This window comes from Saccopteryx bilineata, chromosome 2 (assembly GCF_036850765.1).
Source record: "Saccopteryx bilineata isolate mSacBil1 chromosome 2, mSacBil1_pri_phased_curated, whole genome shotgun sequence".
NCBI classification, from domain to species: domain Eukaryota; kingdom Metazoa; phylum Chordata; class Mammalia; order Chiroptera; family Emballonuridae; genus Saccopteryx; species Saccopteryx bilineata.
In genome coordinates this window covers 266,233,052-266,258,270 of record NC_089491.1, presented here as the reverse complement: position 1 = coordinate 266,258,270, position 25,219 = coordinate 266,233,052, and the positions used below count along the sequence as shown (strand labels likewise).

At 48.9% G+C, this 25,219-nt stretch overlaps 1 protein-coding gene across 2 annotated transcripts in view; it reads left to right on the top strand.

The window, feature by feature from the left end:
* The window catches only part of RNFT2 (ring finger protein, transmembrane 2), a 57,949-nt gene that overhangs the window by 13,638 nt on the left and 19,092 nt on the right, over positions 1-25,219 (top strand). For both annotated transcript variants that reach the window (XM_066260491.1, XM_066260492.1), the window contains exon 7: positions 3,135-3,288. In XM_066260491.1, the coding sequence (XP_066116588.1) occupies positions 3,135-3,288 (154 nt within the window). The remainder of the gene's footprint in view (positions 1-3,134; positions 3,289-25,219) is intronic.

Genomic DNA, 25,219 nt, shown 5'->3' with positions numbered 1-25,219 from the left:
AGGCCCAGCACTAGCCCTCTGTGCCCCTGTCAAACCAGGGCTGAGTCAGACCTGCAGCACAGAATAAAAAGAGAAAGACAGAGAGGCGTTTAGCGGAAAAGCAACAGAGCTGAGCCCCCTTCCTTGTGGATGTCGGGTCGAGAGTTGTTTGTAAGTGATACCGATACCTGTTATCTTGTTTTGGCCTCCTGGCTGGGTGTTGCTACCCCCACTTCACAGGTGAGGAAACTGAGGCTTACTGAAGCCCTTTCTAATGAATCTTAGTGCCATTAAGTAGTCCTGATCAGCAAGCTTGAACCTCCCCAGGATCTGAAGTCTGAGGACCAACGTCAGGTTTTAGTCCTGCCACTTACCAGCTTTGTGCCCTGTTGCAAATAATGGGATCCCTTTGGGACTCCCCTAGTCTCCTCACTTGTGAAACCAGGACCCAGTTAATTCTCACCTGACCTACCTGAACAGGCTCATTTATGAGGGAGGCCAAATGTGATCACTCATGAGAGGCACTGGTTAAACCAGGAAGCATTTGACATAATCATAATCTTATCATAATTAATGTTATGCTTTTATGACAAATTACCTCTGGGTGTTGGAGCCTAATCAGGAGCAAAGCTGACAATAAAATCTATCAGTTTATTAAAGTTCACAGTGTGCGTTATCAACACACGAACTTCGTGATGAGCCCGTGGAAACATACTTTCTCACTGCCCCTCCTCCAAACACGCAAACAGAAAAAAAACCTAACATAGTGAACTAAACCCCAGATCAGTGAATGTAACACCGATGGGTATCTCTGAGCTTAAATGGAGACTGGAAGCCAGATTTTCATATTATTGCAGTCATAGAAGTGTAAGGGCGTAGAGGTCAGCCCACCAGCCTGCAGGGTCCCCAGGGACGGACAGAGCAGAGGCAGAGAAGGGAGCTCAGGGAGGCCAGTCTCTCCCCGATGTTATCACATGAACAGCCACTCAAACTTGGAGGCAAAGAACTCCATGGAGACAGGGCCAGGATGCCGAAAGACCCTGAAAGTATTGTGAGAGATCGCCAGAATAGAATCGTTTTCGCTGACTTTGCCCTACATTAGCTCTTTAAAGACTTTTATTGTGAATGGAAATAGGTCTTTAAGAATAAAAGTGGGAAAGTAGACCAGTTCATTCCTAGGCTACTATACCAAGGAGGCCTCGGGTTTGCACTGCTTTCTGCCAGCAGAGTACAGTAGTCCCCTTTCTCTGCGGGGAATACGTTCCACCCAGAGGATGCCTGAAACTGGACAGCACCAGACCTTATATACACCAGTTCTTCCTACACATATGTACCTATGATAAAGTTCATGGCTTCTCTTTGGCATGTCTGAATGGGCAGCGTCACTGTTCTTACACTTATGGGCCATTTTAAAGAAAAGAAAGGTGACTTGTACACAAGTGCTGCAATATCTTGACGATCTCTCTTATTACCAAAGGCATCTACTAAGTGACAAACAGGTGGGTAGCATATACAGCGTGGACATGCTGGGCAAGGGTTGATTCATGTCCCGCCGAGTAGGACAGAGAGGGACGGCGTGGGATTTCATCGTGCTACTTAGAACGGCATGTAGTTTACAACTTATGAATTGTTTACTTCTGGGCCCTGACCGGTTGGCTCAGCGAAAGAGCGTTTTCTGGAGTTTTCCAGTGGTTAACCACTGCTAACTGAAACACAGAAAGCAAAACTGCGGGTAAGGGGGGACTACGGTGTGACGCGTTGGGAAAGCACGCACGCTGGGCTGTGTGCACGGTTTCCTACTCTACAGGGGACAGAGCACCTGGCCTGGCCTGGCCTCAGTGCCTCTCATGTGGTGAGAAGAGAAGTGAGGGGTCCAGCATAGGTTGAATGCTGGCTCCAGTCCTAGCTCCAGGTTCTCCCTGAGATGGCATGGGCAGGCAGCTCCGCCTCTTAACACCCTAGTTTTCCCAGCTCACAACGGGGTAATCACAGCACCTGCTTCACAGAGTCTTTGGGAAGGCAAAATGAGTTCAGACACTAAAGGGTGTAGCACAGGGCCAGCACGATGTGAAAAGCTGAGGGATTTTAGCTGCTATTGTTATTACAAATAATAACGGCATCCTCGGAGGTGGTGGAGAGCAGTGCTACTCCAAGTGCGGTCCACGGACAGGTGCCTGTTGGAGGCAGCTTGTTGTCTGTCTCTAGTGAGGTCAGTACGGAAATTGAACGCAACGTTCACTTTACCTGCTCACGGAAGGGTAAAGGGGTTTACACACTCCAAGTAGCACAGCTATAGGTAGGAACTGAGAGCGTGAACTGCGGCCAGGGTGCCTGGGTTTCAGGCTACCTCTGTCCCTGGATATTTGCAGGACGTTGTGCGTGTTTCTTTCCCTTTCTGCGTCTCAGTCTCCTCAGCCGCAGAGTGGGGTAGGTAATAGTGCCCGCCTTGTAGAGTTGCCGTTGTGATCATCGTCACAGCTGTGGGGCAGATCCATAGAGTGTCCGTTATCTCGGTGACTCCCACCAATAACGCTATGAGGGAGGGTTAGATTCCCATTTAATTGATGAGAGCACTGAGGCTTATAGAGATGGCATTATGTGCCGAGGGTCCAATAAACAAAGAAGCCCGGATTCAAAATCAAGTCTGTCTGATGCAAATGCCCATTACCATGCAGTGTGATGTTGGGTGTCTTACCTCTCCAAGCTTCAGTGTCTCATTTATAAAGTTGAGAAAAGCAACACTCACTGCTCAGGACAATGAGACATGGTAAGTAAAGAGCTTCACACGGTGTCTGATACATGTTCCCTCCTTCTCTCTCTCCTTCATAGTATTGGCCTTCCTTCCTTCCTTCTACTTCCTCTTGTGAAGCCTGTTATGGGCCCATAAAATTGGAGGGGGGCCTTAACTAATTGATACTCCAGTCCAATCTCGTCTTTTAACCCTCAAAGGAACTGAGGCTCAGAGAGGTTAAGATACCCACCTGAAGTCACATAGCAGGTGAGTAACAGATTCAAGAACAGGACATGATGTCTGACTCCCAGTGCAGTGCTCTTTCTGCAGGTAATATTTATCATGCTCCCAGAGTAGGTAGAAGGAGCTGCTATGGGCCAGTGATCATAAGTGAGCATCCTGACTCTTGGAATCCTCCCCACAGCCTCATATTTCTAAAGCCCAACCTGGAGACCCTGGACTTCTTTGACCTGCTGTGGATTGTGGGGATTGCAGACTTTGTGCTGAAGTACATCACCATCGCCCTCAAGTGCCTCATCGTGGCCCTGCCCAAGATCATCCTGGCCGTCAAGTCCAAGGTAGGCACTGGCTGCGGCCACCAGGTAGTTCCAATCACATGCAGGAGATTCAGGGCACCTTTTGGAGGAGGAAAGAATGGGTGTGGGCAGAGCTGATGTCACATTGTCAAATGAACAGAGCCTGAGCTAGTAGATTCTGTCACTCACCTCTTATCATTCCTTGAAGTTGAGCACGGTCTCTTATTGCTAGTACCTGCCTGTGACACCTCTACTCCAAGTGCATTTATTAAGTTTCATTGTTCTGAGATGCCCTTGATGCAGTTTTCATTTGAATTTTACCTGAGAAAGGGACAAAAGCATGTTGGCATGCCCTGGTTCTGTTTCTCCTGGGGAAGGATGGCTGTCATAGGTGTTTGACACTTTGTGGCTTCGGAAGCATGTTGTGTAAAGGGAACCACGGCTCAGAAGGAGAGAACTCTGATTGATTAGTGATGTCTGCTGTGGACACAGGATGGGAAGTTATGGCAACGGTAATTTGCAGCGTACTGTAGGGGAAGGCCTGCAGGCGAGTGTCAGGTTGAGGAGGTCTTGTGGGGGGATGACCATTGTAATTCATAGGACTGAGCAGGGCGAGGACAAAACATCACCTTTAGGATATAATTACTGCTGGTGCCTCTGCAAGAAGACCCAAAACAGGGAGTCTGGATAGAGGCAGATGGACTAAAGTTCCAGGGGTCTCAAACTCGCGGTCCGTGGGCTGCATGCGGCCCGCCGAACAATTTTGTGCGGCCCGCAGACTAATCCACAAGCTTACTTAATTTTATCCAAAATATTTTGAACTTCGTGGATTAGTCTGCGGGCCACACAAAATTGTTTGGCGGGCCGCATGCAGCCCGCGGGCCGCGAGTTTGAGACCCCTGGCTAAACACTCTCTGAAGTCTCCTGCTTTGCATGCTGGGAAAACAGCCATCTTTTCCACTTTAGGAAGCTTATATCAATGTTTCTCCCCCCCCCCCTTTTTCCTCTCTCTCTCTCTAAAATTAATCAATAAGAAAAAATTTTAAAAAGAAAAAAAGTTGGTCCTGGCCAATTTTCTCAGTGGTAGAGCATTGGCCCAGTGTGTGAAAGCCCTGGGTTCGATTCCTGGTCAGGGCACACAGGAGAAATGGAGACGTGACCATCTGCTTCTCCACCTTTCCCTTTCTCCCTCCCGCTTCTTTCTGTCTCTCTCTTCCCCTCCTGCAGCCATGTCTCACATGGTTCAAGCAAGTTGGCCGGGGCGCTGAGGATGGCTGCATGGCCTCGCCTCAGGTGCTGAAATGGCTCAGATGCTGAGCAATGGAGCAACGGTCCCAGATGGTCAGAGCATCACCCAGTAGGGAGTTTGCCAGGTGGATCCAGTCGGGGCGTCTGTCTCTCTGCCTCCCCGCCTCTCACTTAATAAAAGAAAAGAGAGAGAGAGAGAGAAAGAGAGAGAGAGAAAGGAAGAAAACGAGCTTAGAATTTGGCTAGTGGAAGAGCAGGCTTGAAATTGGCCATCTATCTTGTGTGACAGCTGACCAAACTCATTGTCCAGGTGTATAGGAAAACCACACTCCTATATTTCTATATTTATTCACACTCAGTAGTTCTAACACCAGATGTGTGGGTTTTCCACACCCCAAGCAATTTTGCAACACTAGCTGGGCGTCTTATCATTGAATGCAATTCTGACACTGTCTGCCTGGAGATAGCAAAAGTTCCCACAAGTCAAGGGCTCTGTCCTACAAGACTGGTTCTTGTTGTCACCAGTGCTTGTGACCAACCAGTTATAAATCAAGATTCCCCTGACATCCTCTTTGGGGTCTGTCATTTGCAAGAACAGCTCACAAAACTCGGGAAAACACTTACTTATACTTACCAGCTTTTTCATTATTATTTTATATGTATTAATAATGATTAAAAATGTAGTTTTGGCCCTGGCCGGTTGGCTCAGTGGTAGAGCATCGGCCTGGCGTGCAGAAGTCCCGGGTTCGATTCCCGGCCAGGGCACACAGGAGAAGCGCCCATCTGCTTCTCCACCCCTCCCCCTCTCCTTCCTTTCTGTCTCTCTCTTCCCCTCCCGCAGCAGAGGCTCCATTGGAGCAAATATGGCCCGGGCGCTGGGGATGGCTCCTTGGCCTCTGCCCCAGGCGCTAGAGTGGCTCTGGTCGCAACAGAGCGACACCCTGGAGGGGCAGAGCATTGCCCCCTGGTGGGCAGAGCGTCGCCCCCTGGTGGGCGTGCCAGGTGGATCTCGGTCAGGTGCATGCAGGAGTCTGTCTGACTGTCTCTCCCCGTTTCCAGCTTCAGAAAAATAAAAAAAATAAAAAATGTAGTTTTTATACAATATATTTGTATTGTATCCTCCACATTAGTGGCCTAAAGCACCAGGAATTTATTCTCGAATAGTTCTGGAGGTCAGAAGTCCAAAACGGGTTTCATTGGGTTCAAGTCAGGGTGTTGGCAGGGCTGCATTCCTCTCTCCATCTTCGTGTAACAACACTTCATCTCTTTTACTGGAGGGTTGTCAAACATATAATAATTATTAGTAAAGGATATAATAAAGGACACAGATGACTAGCCAGATGGAGAGGTACAGAGGACGAAGTCTGGAAGGGATCTGAGCATGGGATCTTCTGTCCCCAGGAAGTTGGGGTACACCATCCTTTCAGCCTGTAGATATGTGTTCACCAATCCAGAAGCTTTCTGAACCCCATAGTATTGGGATTTTCATAGGGGCTTCCTTATGTGGGCATGATCAATTATTAATCCCCTTAACAGCCCCTCTTCCCCTCTCTGGATTAAGGGGTTTGTGGCTGAAAGTCCGAAGCTTCTAATTATGGCTTGGTCTTTCTGGTGAATAGCCCCCTACCCAGGAGTCCACTAAGAACCACGGGGCTCTCGTCTGTGTGTGAATCTCCCCCTACCCATCTTTTTTAAGGGCACGTGTGATTGCATTTAGGGCTCACCTGGATAATCCAGGAAGCTCCCTTTCCCCACCCCTGCCAAGAGCTATAACTGTATCATGTCTTCAAAGACTTTTCCAAATCAAGTCACTCTCAGATTCCAAGGATTAGGTCCTGGTACCTTTGTGTGACCATTATTTTGCTTATTATACTGAGGCTGAAAGAGAGGCAAGATAATCTGTCCATAAAATAGGCAGCCGGTCATTTAATAGAATCAAAAAGAATCCATGCCTTCCGCTCCCAAGGCCACGGCCGTGCCGGGAAATCATCTGCCAGGCACTGAGTAGACCAGACGCGGGGAGCTCCCGGGCCATCCCTCACCCTGCCACTTTCCAGCCACAGGGTAAAGTTCAAGGACGTGTTTCTTCCTATAGAAAATTGAGATGTTAACAAAACCCTGCTTGAGATGCTGAAGAGCTATGAAAACTCTATTTGTGGATGGATGAATTGAGGGGCGGGTTGGTCATTGCCTGGGAGGAGGCAGGCGAGGCTTCACCGCTGGTCCCACCCTGGGCATTCTTCCTCATTTCACTCCCTCTGTCCTGCCCCACCTCCTCCTTGCTCTGTTCTCTGTGCTTCAGCCGGATTCTACTTCTTTCATTTCTTTATGTACATGAGCTAATCTGATATGTGGTAGGTGCTCTTCTTATCCCATTTTCCAGATGGAAAAACTGAGGCACTGAGACGCTGAGTAACTCATCTGGACAGCGTCTCCTGCCCACTCACTTCTGATCCTTCTGCCTCGAAGACCTTTTTCCTTACCCATGTCTTGACTAACTCCCGCTCCTGCAGATCACAGCCTCTTAGATATCTTCCCTGCAGGCTATGGATGGTTCTCCTACTGAGGACCCTCACAGCACCCTATCCGCCCCCTATTCTAGCACTCTCCACCCTGACTGTAATTGCTTGTTTAGTTGTCCACATTCTCTGCTCGAGTGTAACCTCTATGACAGCAGGAAATGAATGCACCCAGCTTGTTTGTTGATGGATCACCGTTAGCTGATATGTACTGAGAAGTGTTTGTTGTATGTATGTATGATAGTTGGGTGGGTGGATGGATGAAGTAGGTGGCTAGATGGAAAGGTTGGTGGATTTGTAACTAGATTGGAAGGCAAATGATTGATTGGATGGATGGATGGATGATTGGATGGATGCGTGCATACATAGATGCATAGATGCGTTGATAGTCTAGTCAGCTACTCTAACCTCTGAGCAATTTCCAGGACCCAAGCAGAGTGTTAGGCAATGCTGTTTGTTCAAGAAATTTTTGCTGGATGCCATGTATGTGCCTGACACTGTTCTTGGCACTGGGGATGATACATCAGTGAACCAAGGAGATAAAAATCCATGTACTCATGGAATTTGCAGTCTACTGAAGACATTGTCTTGTTTAATCTTAACAATCCTGGGAGGGTTGATGTTGTTGACATCTCTTTTCACAAGAGCAGAAACTCAGTTAAATAACTTGTTGAAGATTGCAAACCTCGTAGTAAGAATACCGATAGCATTAGGAGCAGCTAGTGTGGAGTCAGCCCTTTGTATGGGCCAGGATGGCCCAAACTCATTTCCTCCTGACATCTGACTTACAGGACAGGTGCTGCTGTTCTGTGGGTTTCTTTATTGAGGTAAAATTCACCAGTAATCATTTTAAAATGTACAATTCAGTGGCATTCGGTGCATTCCCGGTGTCTAGGAACCGTCACCACTGTCTAGTTCCAAGACATATTCATCATCCCAAAAGGAAACCTTGTACCCAGTAAGTAGTCTCTCCCCTCCACCCCTCAACCCCCAGAAACCACTAATCTCCTTTCTGTCTATGGCTTTACCTATTCTGGACATTTCATATAAATGGAATCATACATTATATGATCTTTTGTGTCTGGTTTCCGCCCTTTCTCAGCATGTTTGTAAGATTCACCCACCCTGTACCCTGTGTCACTGCTTTTTATGGCTGAAAAATATCCCATTATGTGGTGGCTAGACCACCATTGGTGTACGCATTCATCTCTTGATCGACGTTTGGGCTGTTTCCACTTTGGGGCTATTATGAACAGTGCTGCTTTGCACATGCGCTGACAAGTGTCTACTTGAACCCAGTTTTTCTGGGTAAATACCTACACGTGGAAATGCTGGGTAATAAGGTAATTGTTTTACTTTTAGAGGATCCACCCAACTGCTTTCCCCAAGTCCTGTGAAAGGTTAAGAAAGCCACCCAAAGCCACACATCTTGTAAGTGACTGAGCGAGGATTCGAACACAGGCAGTTTGACTCCAGAACCCCTGCTCTGAGCTACTAGACAATCCTCCCTCCCATCTAAGCTCCCTAGAATTGTTTGGGGACATTTCTGCAGAGTTGATGGAGGAGTGGGGTCCCCATCCACCATCAATATAAAATTTCCCCCAGTTCAGACTAGCAGCTACCTCACTTCCTTCTCCTTCAAATGGGTACTGCTTGGGGGGCAAGGGCGAGGGGCGGGGATGGGACCCGGCACCTTTTCCCTGTGCCACCGAGGTGTAGGCGACAGTTATTAATGTCCCCTTGGCAACCATCCAGCTCCCTTTTTCTGATTATTATTATTTTATTCGGCGAGATTAATGTGCCGGGTCAGAGCATAACCCAGCCTGTAAGAAGTGATGTGAATAGTCTTTCTCAAGATAAATTGCAGGCTTGGAAAAGGTTCACAGCCTTTCCTTGCCTGTCTGAGTGCTCTCCCAAATCCTCATCAATCCTTGTCTGGGCAGGAGAAAAGGACGGATCTTCATTTGCAGCTGGGGACTGAGGGAGGGAGAAGGACACATCTGTCAGGGATGCCTAATGGCTCACGGCGCAAATGCGCGTCCCTGCACCTCCACGCTGTCCGCTGAGAGGGCAGGCTGGTTTTTCAATATTATAATCATTACACTGGAAGGGCTTCTGGTATTCTGGATTTGCCTGATGGCCCCACGGTCCCTGACGTGTGAGGCTGAGCGAGCCACCAATTCCCATGTGCCTTCCGACATCAAGAATCTGTCCCAAATCCTCTCACACCTGGGCCTCCCTGGAGAGCCATGGCCATCGGCTGGCCAAAGTGGGGATGGGGTTTAACGATGGTGGTCACTGATCTTCAAACTCAGCCCCATACCATCAGAGTGCCCCGGTGTCTAAAGCAGCCACTTGTCATTATAAATCCAGGTAACTTATGTAACCTGTACATCTTGGCCCTGCCTGATCTGGCTCCCACCCACTTCTCCGACCTCATCACCCGTGACTCTCTGCTTTGCTCACTGTGGACCAGCCCCTGGTGGCCTTGCAGTCCCCCTCAACCCCCAGTGCACCCAGCGCCTTCCTTCTCTGGCCCTGTGCATTTACTGTTCCCTCCGACTGGGGAAGTCTTCCCTATGCCCCCAGCGCCATCTCCTACCTATCAGTCAAGTCTTATTCCAATGTCATTTCCTCTAAGACCCTGTCCCCTCCCTGACCACCCTGTTGAGAGTGGTCATCCCCAACTTGCGTTATGACCCCGCCATTCTATCTCCTTTCCAGCAGGTACCAATATCTGAAATGGTCAGATTGTTTTTATTTTCTATCTCCCCCTATTAGAGTGTGGACTCCTAAGAACAAGGACCATTAGGTTGTCCTGACTCCCAGGAAACGCACAGTACATGTGACGGGCTGAATGAAGAGCCTTGTCTTTGTGTCGTTCTGGGGGTTAAATCCAGGCCCGCTGCTCCCCCTCCATGTAGCGTTCTCCTTGGTCCCCTTTCTCTCGCCAGTGCCGTGATGTTACGGAGGACCTGTTGGCTTACAGGGGCGCTGCCAGCCCCGGAGAATGTAAAGACGAGTAGGATGCCATCCTAACCTTCATCCTCTCACTTTATTCTCTGCAGATGGCACTTGTGTCTATATTAACCTCACCCAGATCTACTTAAGAAGGCAAATCTCTTGTCCCAGAACCTTGCACTCCAACTCCTACTGTAAATGGCAGTCCTAATAAAACTATGACTTTTCCACACTGCTCCTTTCTTTATTAAAATAAAGTACTCCTGGACCAGGGTTCTAGAGCTGTGCTGTTCAACATGACAGGCAGAAGCCACCTGTGGCTATTTTAATTTAAATTAATTGAGTTTAAAGTTCAGTTCCTCAGTTGCACCGGCCATATTTCACATGCTCGATAGCCACACGACTAGTGGCTACTATGGTGGGCATCACAGACTGAAACATTAACATCATCATAGAACATTCCATTGGACAGCACTGTTCTAGAACATTCTCAGGACAAGGTTGGTTCAGCCTCCCAAGAGCATGGGTGGCAGGTGGCTGTCATTTGATGCCTTTCTCAGATGGTGAAAAATGAAAGCAGGCACTTCTCTAAGAACTTCCTGGCAGGTCACCAGTAAATGGAGACAACACTGCAGAGTAGAAAGAGTGCCCATCTTGAACCAGTAAATCTGGGTGGTTCAAATCCTGGCTCATGGACTTACTGCCTGGGTGACCTTGGACAAGGGACCTCACTTTTGGGAGGCCCTCAGCATCCTCGTTGCTGTAACAGTTGCTTTTATCCTCTTACGTTTATCAGAAGGCAAAAGGCCAGGTAGCTGGTTGCCGGAGAGTTACTAGGACGAGCTATGTCCGAGACAAGGAAAGGCTCAGCTGAATTGTTTCCTCCAAAGGCTGAGCATTGGACCAGCTTTCTGTCATGTTCATCAAAATAGGAATACGTATCCAAAGTCATAACTCCCTTCTAGTTCAGCCTGCAAAGCTACCCTGGACAAGAGAAGAGATTTCAATAGGGTGAGATTTTATGGCCCCGGTGGTTTTTGTCTAAGTACAGGGGTGGGGTGAGAGGCAGGTAAAAGTAAAAACAGTGGTTTTCTCTGATGTGAGAGCTAGAAGGATTCATGAGGCTTTTGTGCCATTAAAACCCCTGACCCGAGCACTTTTGCTCTCAGAGTGGTTCCCCGTTAATGGCGTCGTCTTCCCTGCTCAAAGTCAAGCATTCCCCTCTCTGGAGCTCTGCGCCCCTGAGCCGACGTCTGTCTATGCCAGGGCAGGTCTGGGTTTCCTAGGTCTGTGGTCTTGCAGCACACCGTTCTGTATAGGAAGGTATAGAACTTCTCGAGGGGCCAGCTGCACTCACCCCAGCTCCCCACACAGTGGAGCTAGAAGGGGTCAAAGCCGTGGTCCCAAGGAGACGTTTGACAATTCCTGGAGATGTTTTTGGTTGTCACAGCTGGGAGGAGTTGCTGTACTGGGACTTAATGGGTACAGACCGGGGATGTTGCTAAACATCCTACAACATGCAGGACATCCCCCCACAACCAAGAATGATCCAGCCCCAGATGACAGTAGTGCTGAGGTTGAGAAACCCTGAGTTCGACATTTGCTTTGTTGCCCTGGGTGAGCTCCCCTACGGTTACGGGCTGCATTGTGCTGTGTCAGAATTCATGTTGAAGTCCGATTGGCCCTATTACCTCACGCTTGTGTCTGTGTTTGGAGAAAGACTCTAAAGAGGTAATGAAGTTAAAATGAAGTCATTAGAGTGGGGCCTAATCGAATGACTGGTGTTCTTATAAGAAGGGGAACTTGGACACAGACATGCCCAGAGGGATGATTACATGAGGACACAGAGAGAAGACAGCCTCCAAAGAAACCAGCTCTAGCACGATCTCAGACTTCCAGACTGTGTAGGCCCTGTAGTCTGCAGTCCTCAGCTACAGCAACCCTATCGCAAGCCAGTACACCACGGACCAGTCCACCTACAATTCCAGACTCTCTTTGTGAGTGTTCTTACATCCATTCAGATGTCTCCTGGCTTTTTACCATTCCCCCTGTTTACTGAGGATACATCATTTTTTAAGTAGATTATACAGTCACAGGGTTCAGGAGTCAAAACTCCAAAACAGCATATGGTAGAAAGTCTCCTTCCCTTTCTGCCCCCAGACACCCATTTCCTCTCCTAGGAGATACCTGAGTCTTGTCATAGCTCTTGTATGTGCTTACACTTGATCCTTGAACAACATGGGTTTGAATCTCGTCGTTCCACTTACACATGGGTTTTTTCCCCAATAAATACAGTAAATGTATTTTTCTCTTCCTTATGATTTTCTTAGTAAGTTTTCTCTAGCTTACCTTATTGTCAGAATGCAATATATCATACATATATAATACAATATATACATATAAATACAAAAATACTTTATTCAACTATTTACATTATCCGTAAGGCTTCTGGTCAACGGTAGGCTATTAGTAGTTATGTTTTTAGGGAGTCAAAGGTTATACACGGATTTTTTACTGTGAAGGGTGGTCAGTGAGCCTAACCCTCATGTTGGTGAAAGGTCAACTGTGCACGCAAATGTATGTATTCAAACAGCATCTATGTATTCAAACAGCAATATTCTAACACAGTTCCAACTTTGTTTTTTGTTTGTTTGTTTGTTTGTTTTGTAAACCATCTTATGTTGGAGATTGTTCCAGGCAGGAAATGGCGTAACGGTTAAGAGCCAGACAGCCTGTGTTCCAATCCTGTTGTTTGAGAAACACTTTGCCATTAACCAGCTAGGTGACCCTGCAGGTTATCCGCTGGCTTTCATTTCCTCAGCTGTAACGTGAGATAAGAGCAGTGCCTGCCTGTATTAGTTTTCAGTGGCCACCTAACGAATGACCACCAATTGATCAGCTTAGATGAACAGAAACACACCCACTGATTAGTCATCGTTCTGTAGGTCAGAAGCTGGGCGGACTTGACCGTGTTCTCTGGGTAGGGTCTCCCAAAGTCAAAGTCAACGTGCCAGCCAGGCTGGGCTCCTCTCTGGTGGTTCTGGAGGAGGATCTACTTCCAGGCTCATTTGGGTCGTCGGAGGACGTGAGTTCTGTGCGGTTGTGGGACGGAAGTCCCCGTTTACTTGCTGACTGTCACCGGGGGTCACTCCCAACTCCCAGAGACCACTCTGAGGTCCTTTCGTGTCATTTCTTCCATCTTTAATCCAGAAACAGCATGTGGAATCCCCCTCCTGCTTCATGGTTCTCTGACTTTTCCTTCTGCTCTTATTTATTTATTTATTTTAAGATCTTATTTCTTGCTTTTACAGAGAGAGGAGGGTAGGGGGATGAGAGGTAGTTGTTTCCCTCTAGTTGTTCATTGAGTTGACCAGGCTTGTCGTATGTGCCTCAACCGGGCAAGCCCAGGGTTTTGAACCAGTGGCCTCAGCGTTTCAGGTCGGCACACTGTCCACTGCGCCACCACAGGCCTGGCTCCCTTCTGCTTTGGAAGGGCTCACATGATTAGATTAGACCCACCAGCATAATCACTCTTTTGATGAACACAAAGTACACTGATTAGTAATCTTAATTACATCTGCAAAATTCTTTTTATAACATAACATTTTCCAGGTAAGGTATCTTATCCTAGTCACAGTCCTCGGGGTTAAAGTAGGACACTTTGGGGGACATACAACACGTTCCCTCATGGGGTATTATGAGGATTTATTTGATTGTCTATCTTATCATGTGCAATATGTAAAAGTTAGCTTTCTAAGAGCTGCATGTTGTGTTGTGGAAACAGGTCAGCTTTAGTATTGGTTTTCTTAGAGAGGTCCTGTAAGGACACTGGATAGTTGTGAATTGTTTAGCCCCCAGTGACCCATTGATTCTGTGGTGCTACTGGACTCAGCTTAGATGTCACCTCCCCCTCGTCCTCTTCAGGCAATGTCAGAGCCCTCATTTATTTTCCTATGGCCCTCTCTCTCCCAGCACTTAGCACTCCACTCTGTAATTATCTGGGTTATTATCTCTCCATTGGACTGTAAATTTTTTTAAGGTTTTTTTGTTGTTGTTTGTTTTTGATTGTGGCTAGAGAAAGAGAGAGACAGACAGGAACATCGAGCTGCTTCTGTATGTGCCCCGACAGGGGATCAAACTGACAACTTCTGTGCTTTGTAACAATGCTCTAACCAACCAAGCTATCCGGCCAGAGATGGACCATAAATTTCAAGGTGCAGACACATGTCTGTCTCATTCACTGATGCCGCTCAAATTTTTTAAAACAATCCTTACAGTGACCCTGCGATGGGGATGGCCATGTTTGCTTAAACCCACTTTACAGATAAAACCGAGGCTCCAAGAGGCCAGTCTTATCAGAGGTTCCCAGGCTTGTAGGTGGCAAAGCTAAGACCCAAACCCAGCTCTACTGACTTAAGATATTTAACAGTAAGTACAACAACTAACATTTGTCCTGTTGGTCGATGTATCCACAGTGTGAAGTGCTTTATTTGCATCTTTGCCTTTGGTCCTATCAACAGTCCTATGAGCTAGGTACTGCTGTTATTCCCATTTCATGAAGAGGGAAACTGAGGGTCACAGTCACCCAGGAAAGTCGCCTAGCTGGGGAACGGCAAAGCTGGGTTGGCAAGCTAGCGTGTGTTCTGTCTGCAGCTGTCGCTGAAGGTGCTGGTCCTGTTTCATCATCAGGTGTCACTGGTGCAGTGGACTGGATGAACCCCACCCAGATTATAAAGGACAACCTCCTTTGCTTCAAAGTCAGTTGATTATAGCCTGATCAGGCAGTGGCACAGTGGATGGAGCATTGGACTGGGACACAGAGGACCCAGGTTCGAAACCCCAAGGTCGCCAGCTTAAGCATGGGCTCATCTGGTTTGAGCAAAGCTCACCAGCTTGAGCCTAAGGTCACTGGCTTGAGCAAGGGGTCACTCGGTCTGCTTTAACCCCCCTGGTCAAGGCACATATGAGAATGCAATCAATGAACAACTAAGGTGCCGCAACAAAGAATTAATGCTTCTCATCTCTTCCCCTTCCTGTCTGTCTGTCCCCATCTGTCCCTCTGTCTGTCTCTCTCTGTCACACACACACACACAAAAAAAACCAACAAAAAAAACAAAGCCAGTCAGTTGATTATAGATGCTAATCACATTTACAGAATAACTTAGAAGCAACACCTGAATTGCAAAACTGGCTACTGTTGCTAAAATTAAATCATAATAATTAACTATCACAATCCCCCTTTTAAACAAGATGTGATTTGGGGGCTGGGGCCAAGGATGTATTCATCTCGTCCAATATATTGAGACTTTTAAAAGAGTGGTTGTTGAATTTGACCAAGAACTATTTCCCCTCCTCCTCGAAGCTGTTCATATGAAGAACTGCGTTACTAGATTTCCTGTTAAGCCGTGTGTTCTTGGAACAGACCCCACTTGATCATGATGTATTGTCCTTCTGATGTGCTTCTGGGTTCTGCGTGCTGCGATTTTACTAAGGATTTTTGCAATGGCTGTCACAAGTGTTCCTCTCCCTTTGTAGGTGACTTCCCATAAATTGCTTCCATCACTTTTACTTACATCTCATGGGCCACCACTTAGTCACAGTTGCCGCATGAGGATCAAGGGAGCAACCTCTTATAGCGGGGTTGCCCGTGGGCCCAAGCAAAAGTCAGGAGGCTGGCTTTTGAAGGAGGAAGGAGAGGGTGGACATGGGGAGGCACTGGCAGTCTCTGGCCCAGAATGAGTGTAGATGAGGGACCTGAGGTTCAGGCAGGTGTATTCGCTTAGCCAGGACCTCACAGCAAGTCTATGGCAGAGCTATGACTTAAGCTAGGTCTTCCAGATGCCACAGGGCCCATAAGAATAATATAAAAGACATCCCATGGTAATATAATAGAGTAATAGCAAATAGCTAATGTGCCTAGCCCTGTTCTCATTCCTTCATAGACATGAACTAATTAATCCTCACAGCAGCCTTATGAGGTAGATACTCTATTATCCCCAATTCGCAGATGAGGAGACTAAGGCACAGAGAGGGTGAATGATACGCCAAGGGCACACAGCTGGTAGGCAGCAGGGCTGGGATTTGAGCTCCCGCAGACTAGCTCCAGAACCCCGCACTCTGGGCTGCTACAGAGTTCTCTCCACCCCTCTCTCCCCACCCCTGCCCTGCTGGCTCCGTGACCCCAGCTCAGAGAGTAGCAGCAACTACTCTGTGTGTGGCTGAGGGACAGTCAGATCACTCCTTACCAATCTAGATGCCACACGCCCTCCTCTCTTCTCCCAGCCCCTCCGGTCCAGAACCTTCCACTACCCTGCCCCCTCTGTTTCAGGGGCTGCACGTCATTTTTTGTTGTTGATCTTGTTTTGTTTTGGTTTGTTTTTTTCCCTTCACTCTGTCTGTTCCCTGGGGGACTCTCAAAGGCTACATTCTGCCTTCAAGGGACACAGAAGGGCAAGGGCCTGAGCGGGCACCTGGGATTTCCCAAACCCCAGCCTCCGCCTGTTTGGGGGGCGGAGGGGGTACTTTGCGTTATTTATTTATTTATCTAGTCTCGCTGGGCTCCACACCCCCCAAGCTGTTGCTCCCCGCTGGGGAAGATGAAAAACGGCTTCAGACAATGGAAGACAAGGCTTGCCACATGGCCCCCTCGGTTTAATTTCCTTTAATTCATTTTATATTGAACCAAATGATACTGTTTGTTTTTAATGGCAAACACTCAGCACGGAGGAGGGGCGGCCAGGCCTCCTCCTGGGGAAATTAGGAACACAGCTGCTATTTAAACTCTCCTGCCACCCCACCCCTCCTCCCCAGCCCTGGGCCTTTGCAAATCACTTTCCAGGTTGAAAGATGATACCTTTCACCGGCTCAGATGGTCATTGTGGAGAGAGCTGGCCCCAGCTCCACCCCAGCTGCAGTCCACCCCTCTCAGGGTGGCCGCCCTGTCCCAAGGCCCGCCCTTCTCTGGGAATAGCTGGATACGCTGGAGTGGGACCAGCACCCAGGGCCATGGCTGTTCCCGGTGTCCCTACTTCCCTGCCCACCACCGATAATCCTGGGTGAGCACCTGGAGCCTCTCCCGGGAACCAGGGATCCCAGAGGCTGGGAGCAGCAGCATGGGTCCCTCTGCACTTTCACCAGGTCCATGTGCAGGTAAAAGTTGTAGAAGCCCAGTCAACAGATGTCCGTCCCCTGGGGCCCCCTGGGGCAGTGAGGTGGCCTGGCTGTCCAGAGCTCCTTTGAAGCCTGAGATAAACCAGCATTCTTCCAACATCCCCTTTTGGCTTGGGACAGCCAGTTTCAGTTCCTTGCAGGTGGAGAGAACTTGAATGTCTACACCAACCCCCTTGGCAGAGGCTGGAGGAACTCCCAAGGCTTTGGCCTGGCTTCGACAGGGGCCAGAACATGATGCTCAGGACCCACGCTGGACATTTAAGAGGCCTCCAGTCCTTCAGAGGCTGGTTACACCCCTGCCCTCTTGTCACAGACAGACCCAGAAAGACCTTTTAGTCTACACAGGAAGAAACCAAGGCCCTAAAGTAACTGGTTTCAGGTCACGTGATTTAACCTAGTCATGTATTCATTCTACAACTATTATATTTATAGGGTAGCAACAGAGTGCGGGCATCCCAATGGGCATGGGCTACCCGGACCCAAGGCTTCAGGCCCCAGAGCTCACAGCTCAGTGGGGCTGCGAGTCAACTCTAGGACCCATTTGGAAAATAGAAAAGGAGCTCCTACCCCAGCCCCCAGCAAAGTCATCCTAGAGAGGGTGACCTCAGAACTGAGTTAAAGGATGGATGGGAGTTGCCAGGCAACATGAAGCCAAAGGGGCACACCACAGAGAGGGGACAGTCAGAACCAGAGCAGTGGAGTGGGGAACAGTTTGGCGCGTGCATTTTTCCAGACCCCCGCTGACCATCTCTCCCCAGAGTGACAGCTGTCATGCTCACACTTGGGCACAGCGAAACCTGGTCCGTGTGCCCTGACTCTTGAATGAACAGATGAGCACATGAAAGTGGTTGGTGCGAATTGGCATCTGGAGCAAGGCACGGAGACCCGAGTCCCCGGCTCTCAGACCCACCCGGCCCAATCTTTCCCAGCCACATTGTGGGACTGTGGTCGCAGCCCCTACTCTGGGGTGCTGCGGGCAGTAATTAGCCAGCTAAGTGGTGATTATGTTGTTCCACTCCAGCTAAATGATTAGGGAGGCAGCCGGGCTCCCCGAGGTGGCTGGAGGTGTCCACCCCGCCTCCTCTCTCTAAGCAGGGGCCAGGAGTTGTGCTGGGGCTCCGCTCAGCAGGTGTTCTCTTGCTGACTTCCACACGGTGGGTGGGGCGGTCCTGTCTCATGTTTCCCCCAGATGTTCCTCTGTCTCTGGGGGGAAGGTAGGGGCTTGGAACTGAGATTTGGCCCAAGGGAGCCCACGGCTCACATTGCTCAACTTTCAGCTTGACCAGAAAGGTTCCAGAGTTGATTAGAAAGATCTGGGCTCCCGGGACAGGCGGATCCCAGTTTGAACCCTAATTCTGCTATTTCCATCTGTATTGCCTCTGGCTGCTCACCTCCCCGCACCAAGCCTCGGTTTCCTCATCTGTAAAAGAGGTAATGCTGTCATCTCAGGGGTTTAGGGAAGATTTGAGGTGAGCTAAAAAAAAAATTAATTCACACAATGCAGATGGAGGTGCTTTCGGCTTCCTGGCAGGTAGTAAAGGCTCAGTGTGTGAGTACAGTAACCCTACGCACTACCCATTGTTTTACTGTTTTCAGTTCCGATTACCTGCAGTCACTTGTGGCCCGAGAATATTAAATGGATAATCCCAGAAATAAGCCATTTATAAGGGGGGGGGGTTGTTTGTTTGTTTTTTAATGTTTATCCTTTTGTATATTTAAACTTTTTTAAGACTTGATTTATTTATTTTAGAGAGAGAGCGAGAAATAGAAAGCGTGTGTGTGTGTGAGAGAGAGAAGGGGGTAGGAGCAGGAAGCATCAACTCCCATATGTGCCTTGACTGGGCAAGCTCAGGGTTTCGAACCTGCGACCTCAGTGTCCCAGGTTGATGCTTTATCCACTGCGCCACCACAGGTCAGGCCATTTATAAGTTTTAAACGGTGCACCATTCTAAGAAGCATGAGGAAATCTTGAGCTGTCCTGCTCTGGGCAGCCAGGATGTGAATCATCCCTTTGTCCAGCGTGTCCAGGCTGCCTGCCTGATAGTCACTCGGTAGCCACCTCGGTTATCTGATTGGTTATCAGAGGGGCCACACTCACATAATTGTTATTATAATGTATGGTTCTACTGGTTGTAGTGTACTGTTGTTCATCTCTTACATGTGTATATATGTATAGGAAAAACCGTGGTGTATATTTAGGTCTGGTGCTATACACTGTTCCAGGCAGCCACTGTGGCTCTGGGATTGTGTCACCTGTGGGTAAGAGGAAACTATTGTGTATGTTTTTCTTTTTGTGCATTCTCCTTGTGACCCTCATGGGTCAGGACTCGGCTGGAGGTTGCAGATTGGGGGTGGAAAGTAAAAACTTGGCCTTGTGGCTCAGTGGCTGAGAGCACACTAAGGCTTGGCAAACATCTGGCTCTTTTCAGGTCCCAGAAGTGCCAAGGTCAAACCTTGAATGGGCCAGAGAAGAAAACAGATGTTACACTTCCTAATTACCTATATGGGCCCAGCCCTTGGCTGGGTCTTAGAGTAGTCTGGGTTTTTTTTTTGTTTTGTTTTTTTTCATTTTTCTGAAGCTGGAAACGGGGAGAGACAGTCAGACAGACTCCCGCATGCGCCCGACCGGGATCCACCCGGCACGCCCACCAGGGGCGATGCTCTGCCCATCCTGGGCGTCGCCATGTTGCGACCAGAGCCACTCTAGCACCTGAGGCAGAGGCCACAGAGCCATCCCCAGCGCCCGGGCCATCTTTGCTCCAATGGAGCCTTGGCTGCGGGAGGGGAAGAGAGAGAGAGGAAAGCGCGGCGGAGGGGTGGAGAAGCAAATGGGCGCTTCTCCTGTGTGCCCTGGCCGGGAATCGAACCGGGGTCCTCCGCACGCTAGGCCGACGCTCTACCGCTGAGCCAACCGGCCAGGGCCCAGTAGTCTGGGTTTGAATCTGGCTTCACCACTAACTATGTATCCCTGGGTAAGCGAGTTCACAGCTCTGAGCTCCCGTTGCCACATGTGTGTTTGGGACTGATCGGTAATATTACCGGCCTCAAGGAGGAGCCAATGAGGTCATGGATGTAGAAGGCTTAGCACAGGGTTTTCCGCACCTGCTAAATCTTTGCTGTGAGGATAAGACCTTTCCTGCTTTCAAGGGGCTGACAAAGAGACGTGGGGGAAAGAGACACACAAGAACAAGGACGGGAGAGAGAGAGAAACCTAGAGAATTCCCTGCTCTTCCTTATTCACGGGCCCTGGCACATTGCAGCCCTACATAAATACATGGGGAGAGAGAGATAGAGAGAAAGAGGCTTGTTGTTCCACTTATTTATGAAGTCATTGATTGCTTCTTATATGTGCCCTGATGGAGGATTAAACCTACAACCTAGGCGTATCAGGACAATACCCGGACAGGTGCTCCTAGCCACTTTACATCCATCCATCCATCCATCCATTCATTTGGGTTTTTGATTTTTTTACCACCTACTCTGTGCCAGGCTTTGTATGAGATTCTAGGTATAAAGCAATGAATAAGATACAGTATCCATTTTCAAGGGACTTAATATAAACAGATGCTGAAATAAAAAATATGTCAGGTGAAAAAAAAAGAAAACAATGCTGTGGTGGTGCTACTCTTTTAAATAGGGTGGTCAGAGAATGCCTCGCAGAGAAGGTGGCATAGGTGCAGAGACTTGAAAGAAGCAAGGGAGTATACCATGCAGGTATCTGGGGAAGAATATCCCAGGCAAGGGAAACAGCATGTGCAAAAGCCCTGGGGTGGAAGTTCAAGGAGCAGCAAATCAGTATGGCTGGAGCAGAATGGGTGGCAGGGCCAACTTCATGGGTGTGCAACCTGTGCAGAAGGGCCCCCCTCCTGGCTTGATGCCTTGCAGCTGCTGTCTTGCTATACATAATAATTTTTTACAAGAGGCCTCACATTTTTGTTTTACACTGAGAATCACAAATTATGTACCACCCCTAGTGATAGGAAGGACATTTGGGGAGGTCACAGGGAGCCATAGCACCAGAGGCCACCCCCAGCCCACGTATGTTTTCTGACCTTCTCCCATTCTGCCAAAGAGCCAGCCCTTCAGGGAGAGGTCTTCAACGCAGGTTCTCGGACCATTGATCTTGACATTGTCCTCACAGCAGTGGAAACTATGTCTTCTCTGTATTCGTTTCCTACTCCTACTATAACATTATCACAAACTTAGTGGTTTAAAACAACAAATTTATTATCTTACAGTTCTGGAGGTTAAAAGTCCAAAGTCCGTCTCGTGAGGCTAATGTCCAAGCGTCGGCAGGATGGTTCCTCCTGGAGGCTCCAGGGTAGAATCTGCTCCCTCGCCTTTTCCAGCTTCCTTCCAGAGGCTGCCAGCGTGCCTTGACTTGTGGCCCCTCTGTCCATCTTCACAGCACACGTCCCCAACCTCTGCTTCCTTCACTCTAACCCTCCCACCTCTCCCTGACATGGAGCCTTGTGATAACATTGGCCCACCCACATCATCCAGAATAACATCTGCATTTCAGGGTCCTTTTCTTAGTCCCATCTGCACATGCACAAAACTCCTCGTGCTGTTTAAGGTAATATATCCACAGGTTCCAGGGATTAGGATGTGGACACCTTTGGGAAGTCATTATTAAGCCTACTTCGCAGATGAGGAAACTAAGGCCCAGATTGAGGAGTGACTTAGGCAAAGTCATCCTCCCAGGACAAGGGCAGACCTGCGATTGGGGGCCCTGTCTGTCTACTTCCAAGTCATGGGCTTAAGATCACCAGGAAAGGAGGCACCTTCTGCTGTTCTCTGCCTCCATCTCTCCCTTGCACCTAAGCCCTAGTGCTTTAGGAGGCAGACAGGCTTAGATGGTTCTGGCCCAGAGTGTTTGTGCTGACATGGGGACATAAGCACATCCATTCACCTGGGACTGGGACAGAGGGAAGAGGCCGCCTTTCTGCAGCTAACAGGGTCCCAGGCCACTTCAGGCTTAATCATCAACACCTTATAATTAGGCTTCTCCTGGGTCCCAGGGAGCTGGGCCCTGTTTGTAAGGAAGCTCCTGATGTGCATGTTGCTGGGACACGTGGCCTGGGCCCTTCTTGTTCCCCAGGCCAAGGCTCTTAAACCAAGAGAACCATAGCCAACCTAACTGGGTGCCAGACTGCTGCTGGCAAGGGGCAGATTTCTCCTTGCAGCATAGTGACTCCTGCAGGGCCTCAGCCTGGCCCCAAGGACACTTTGTCAGCTGGCCCCTGGGGCCACAGCACCAGAGGCCAGTCCTAGCCATTGGCATGCTTTCTGATCTTCTCCTCATCCTGGGTATAGAAACTAAAACAGAGAAAGAAACTATATAGGAGATTGGGGATGGGAGGGAGGCGATGGCAGGTTTTCACTGACTCTGGTCTTTAAAATTGAATATCCAGTTCAGGAAGCAGGACCATCCATGCTGACATCAGACAAACCTGGATTCAAATCCCACCTCTGCCACTTATTAGCTATGGGATCTTAGTCAAAATGATGAACTTTGTTGAAACTGAGCCTCATATGCAAATTGAGAATACTAATTTACCCCTTGCCTCATGGGGTTGTTATAGTCAACTTTAAAAAGTAGGCAAACAGATTTTCAACTTGTGGCTTTTTAAAAAATAATACATGTGTCCTTGGCCTGTTGGCTCAGTGGTAGAGCGTCGGCCTGGCGTGCAGGAGTCCCAGGTTCGATTCCCGGCCAGGGCACACAGGAGAAGCGCCCATCTGCTTCTCCACCCCTCCCCCTCTCCTTCCTCTCTCTCTCTTCCCCTCCCACAGCCAAGGCTCCATTGGAGCAAAGTTGGCCCGGGTGCTGAGGATGGCTCTGTGGCCTCTGCCTCAGGCGCTAGAATGGCTCTGATTGCGGCAGAGCGACGCCCCAGATGGGCAGAGCATCGCCCCCTGGTGGGTGTGCCGGGTGGATCCTGGTTGGGCGTATGCAGGAGTCTGACTGCCTCCTAGTTTCCAACTTCAGAAAAATACAAAAAAAAAAAAAATACATGTAAGGTATTAAAAAATTATAACAATACCCATATACCCCCAGCTTAAAAAGGAGAAAATTAATAGTGCCGTAGGAGCTCCCTGTGATGCCTCTTGGGTTCCATCCATCTCCCTCCCTCTCTTTGCTCATAAGAAACCACGACGTTTTTGTGGTTTCCATCCCCTCATTTTCCTCAAGCCTGCCTTTCTGTAGTTTTTATGTCTCCCTCCTTGCTGAGTTATTATTAAAGACCAAAGCAGGCCCTTCCACACCTAATTTCCTAGCAGTCAAGTGACTGAGTTTCTCCTTGTGCCCTCTACTCTGTTACCAAGCAAAGACACTGCTGGTTGGGAAACCAGGACATCAAGGTTGTCAGTACTGTAGTAAACTTAAAATTAATAGGCTCTGAGTGAGCACCAGAGGGATGTTATTGTAAGGTACAGGGACCAAGAGGAAGTCTAAGACTTCCTAGAAAGTATGGACTAAGCCCAAGCTTCATGTTCAAATAAACCTGGGTTTGAATGTCAGCACTGCCCACCAACCTGAGTCACCAATTCTTAGCATTCACTCTAAAAATATTTCAGTGTCTACTCTATATGACAGGCACTGCTGAAGTGTGGGGATGCAATAGTGAATGAAATAGACCAGGGACCCTGCTTTCATTTATTTGGGGAAATCACCATTACACAAATAAACATACAAACATAAAACTTCAAAGTGTGATAAGCACTAAGCAGAAAGTAAATTCACGGAGGACTCATTTAGGGAAATGGAAAGGACTTTCTCTGTGAAAATATAAATATTTGAGCTGACGCTTGTAATTCCTTGCCATCCGACTTTGGTTAAAATAGATTCAAGTTTCTCTTCCACAAAACGGGGCTGGAAATTACCCCTTTACACCTTTGTCCTTGGTACTAGGGCCTGGCTCATCAAAGACACTCAGTAAATGTCATTTCCTTTCTCCCTATCAGCCCTTGCAATGTGTATTGCTGGAGATCTGCTGAGGAGCTGTGTTAATGAGCAGTAAGTGATGGAGAACCTGCTGCTGCCAACTGAGTTGTGAAGCCTTCTAGGAGAGTCTCACTGGCCCCACTTTTACCGCCTGATAGCTGACCCTAGGGAAGAGAGAGAGAGAGAGGAGAGAGGGTATATGGTCCACTGTCAGTGGGAAGCCTTCATCTTTTTCTGGAGGTGGTGTAGAGTATTGGAAAGGTGGCTGTGCTGTATATTCAAATCCCAGTTCTGCAACTCATTTCACCTCTCTGAGCCTCCAGTATTCATCTGCATACTAGTCCACATCATACCTCTCCAGTGGGTTTATAACATACAGCAGTGACTTTTACTATAAAGTGCTCAGCACATCGCGGGCACCCAGCCAGCATGGGCTACTCTCACTGTTCCCATCAGAGCAGAGAAAGACTAGGAGAAAGGTCCAAATGTATGGGGGTACTGTTAGGGGGACCAAGAGGAGAGTCAGAAGGCCATTTCACAGCATCCCACCTCAAGTCGTTGCTCCATCCTTTCCTAGCTGGGCCACCTGGGCAGGTCCCTTACCCCTCTGAGCCTCAGTTCTCCAGTCTATAACACAGCTAAGAATAGAACTTCCTCTACCAGGCACCTGTGAAATCCTGCAGGCAAGTCACCTCCCGTGGCTCCTGACCCCAAGTCCAGGGAACTGATGCGATAACTACCTGCTGCACACATGGCCTTAGGGGGGAAATGTTCAAATAAGAGGCCGAATGAAGACGGATCAAAAGAATGGAAAAGGCGGCTTTGCTTTTTACAATTAGCGACCTCCTTTGTCCGCGGAGGCCTAGGGGCCGCGGGCTGTAGGCTTGGTACTGGCGCTAGCGTCTCCCGGAGGCCTCGGCCGGGAGCTGGCAGTGCGCAGACCCCGGCGGCCGGGGGCGCGGGGCTGTGACCTCATCTGCAGGCGCCGTCCCATGGGGCCATGAGATCATGAGATGCCGGCGCTCGCCGAAGAGTCGATTTGTTGGGAGCGCGGGGACAGCCAGCCGCCCGCCACGGTGATCTCATCCGGCCCGGGGGAGGAGGAGGTAGGCAGCCCCGCCCGCCC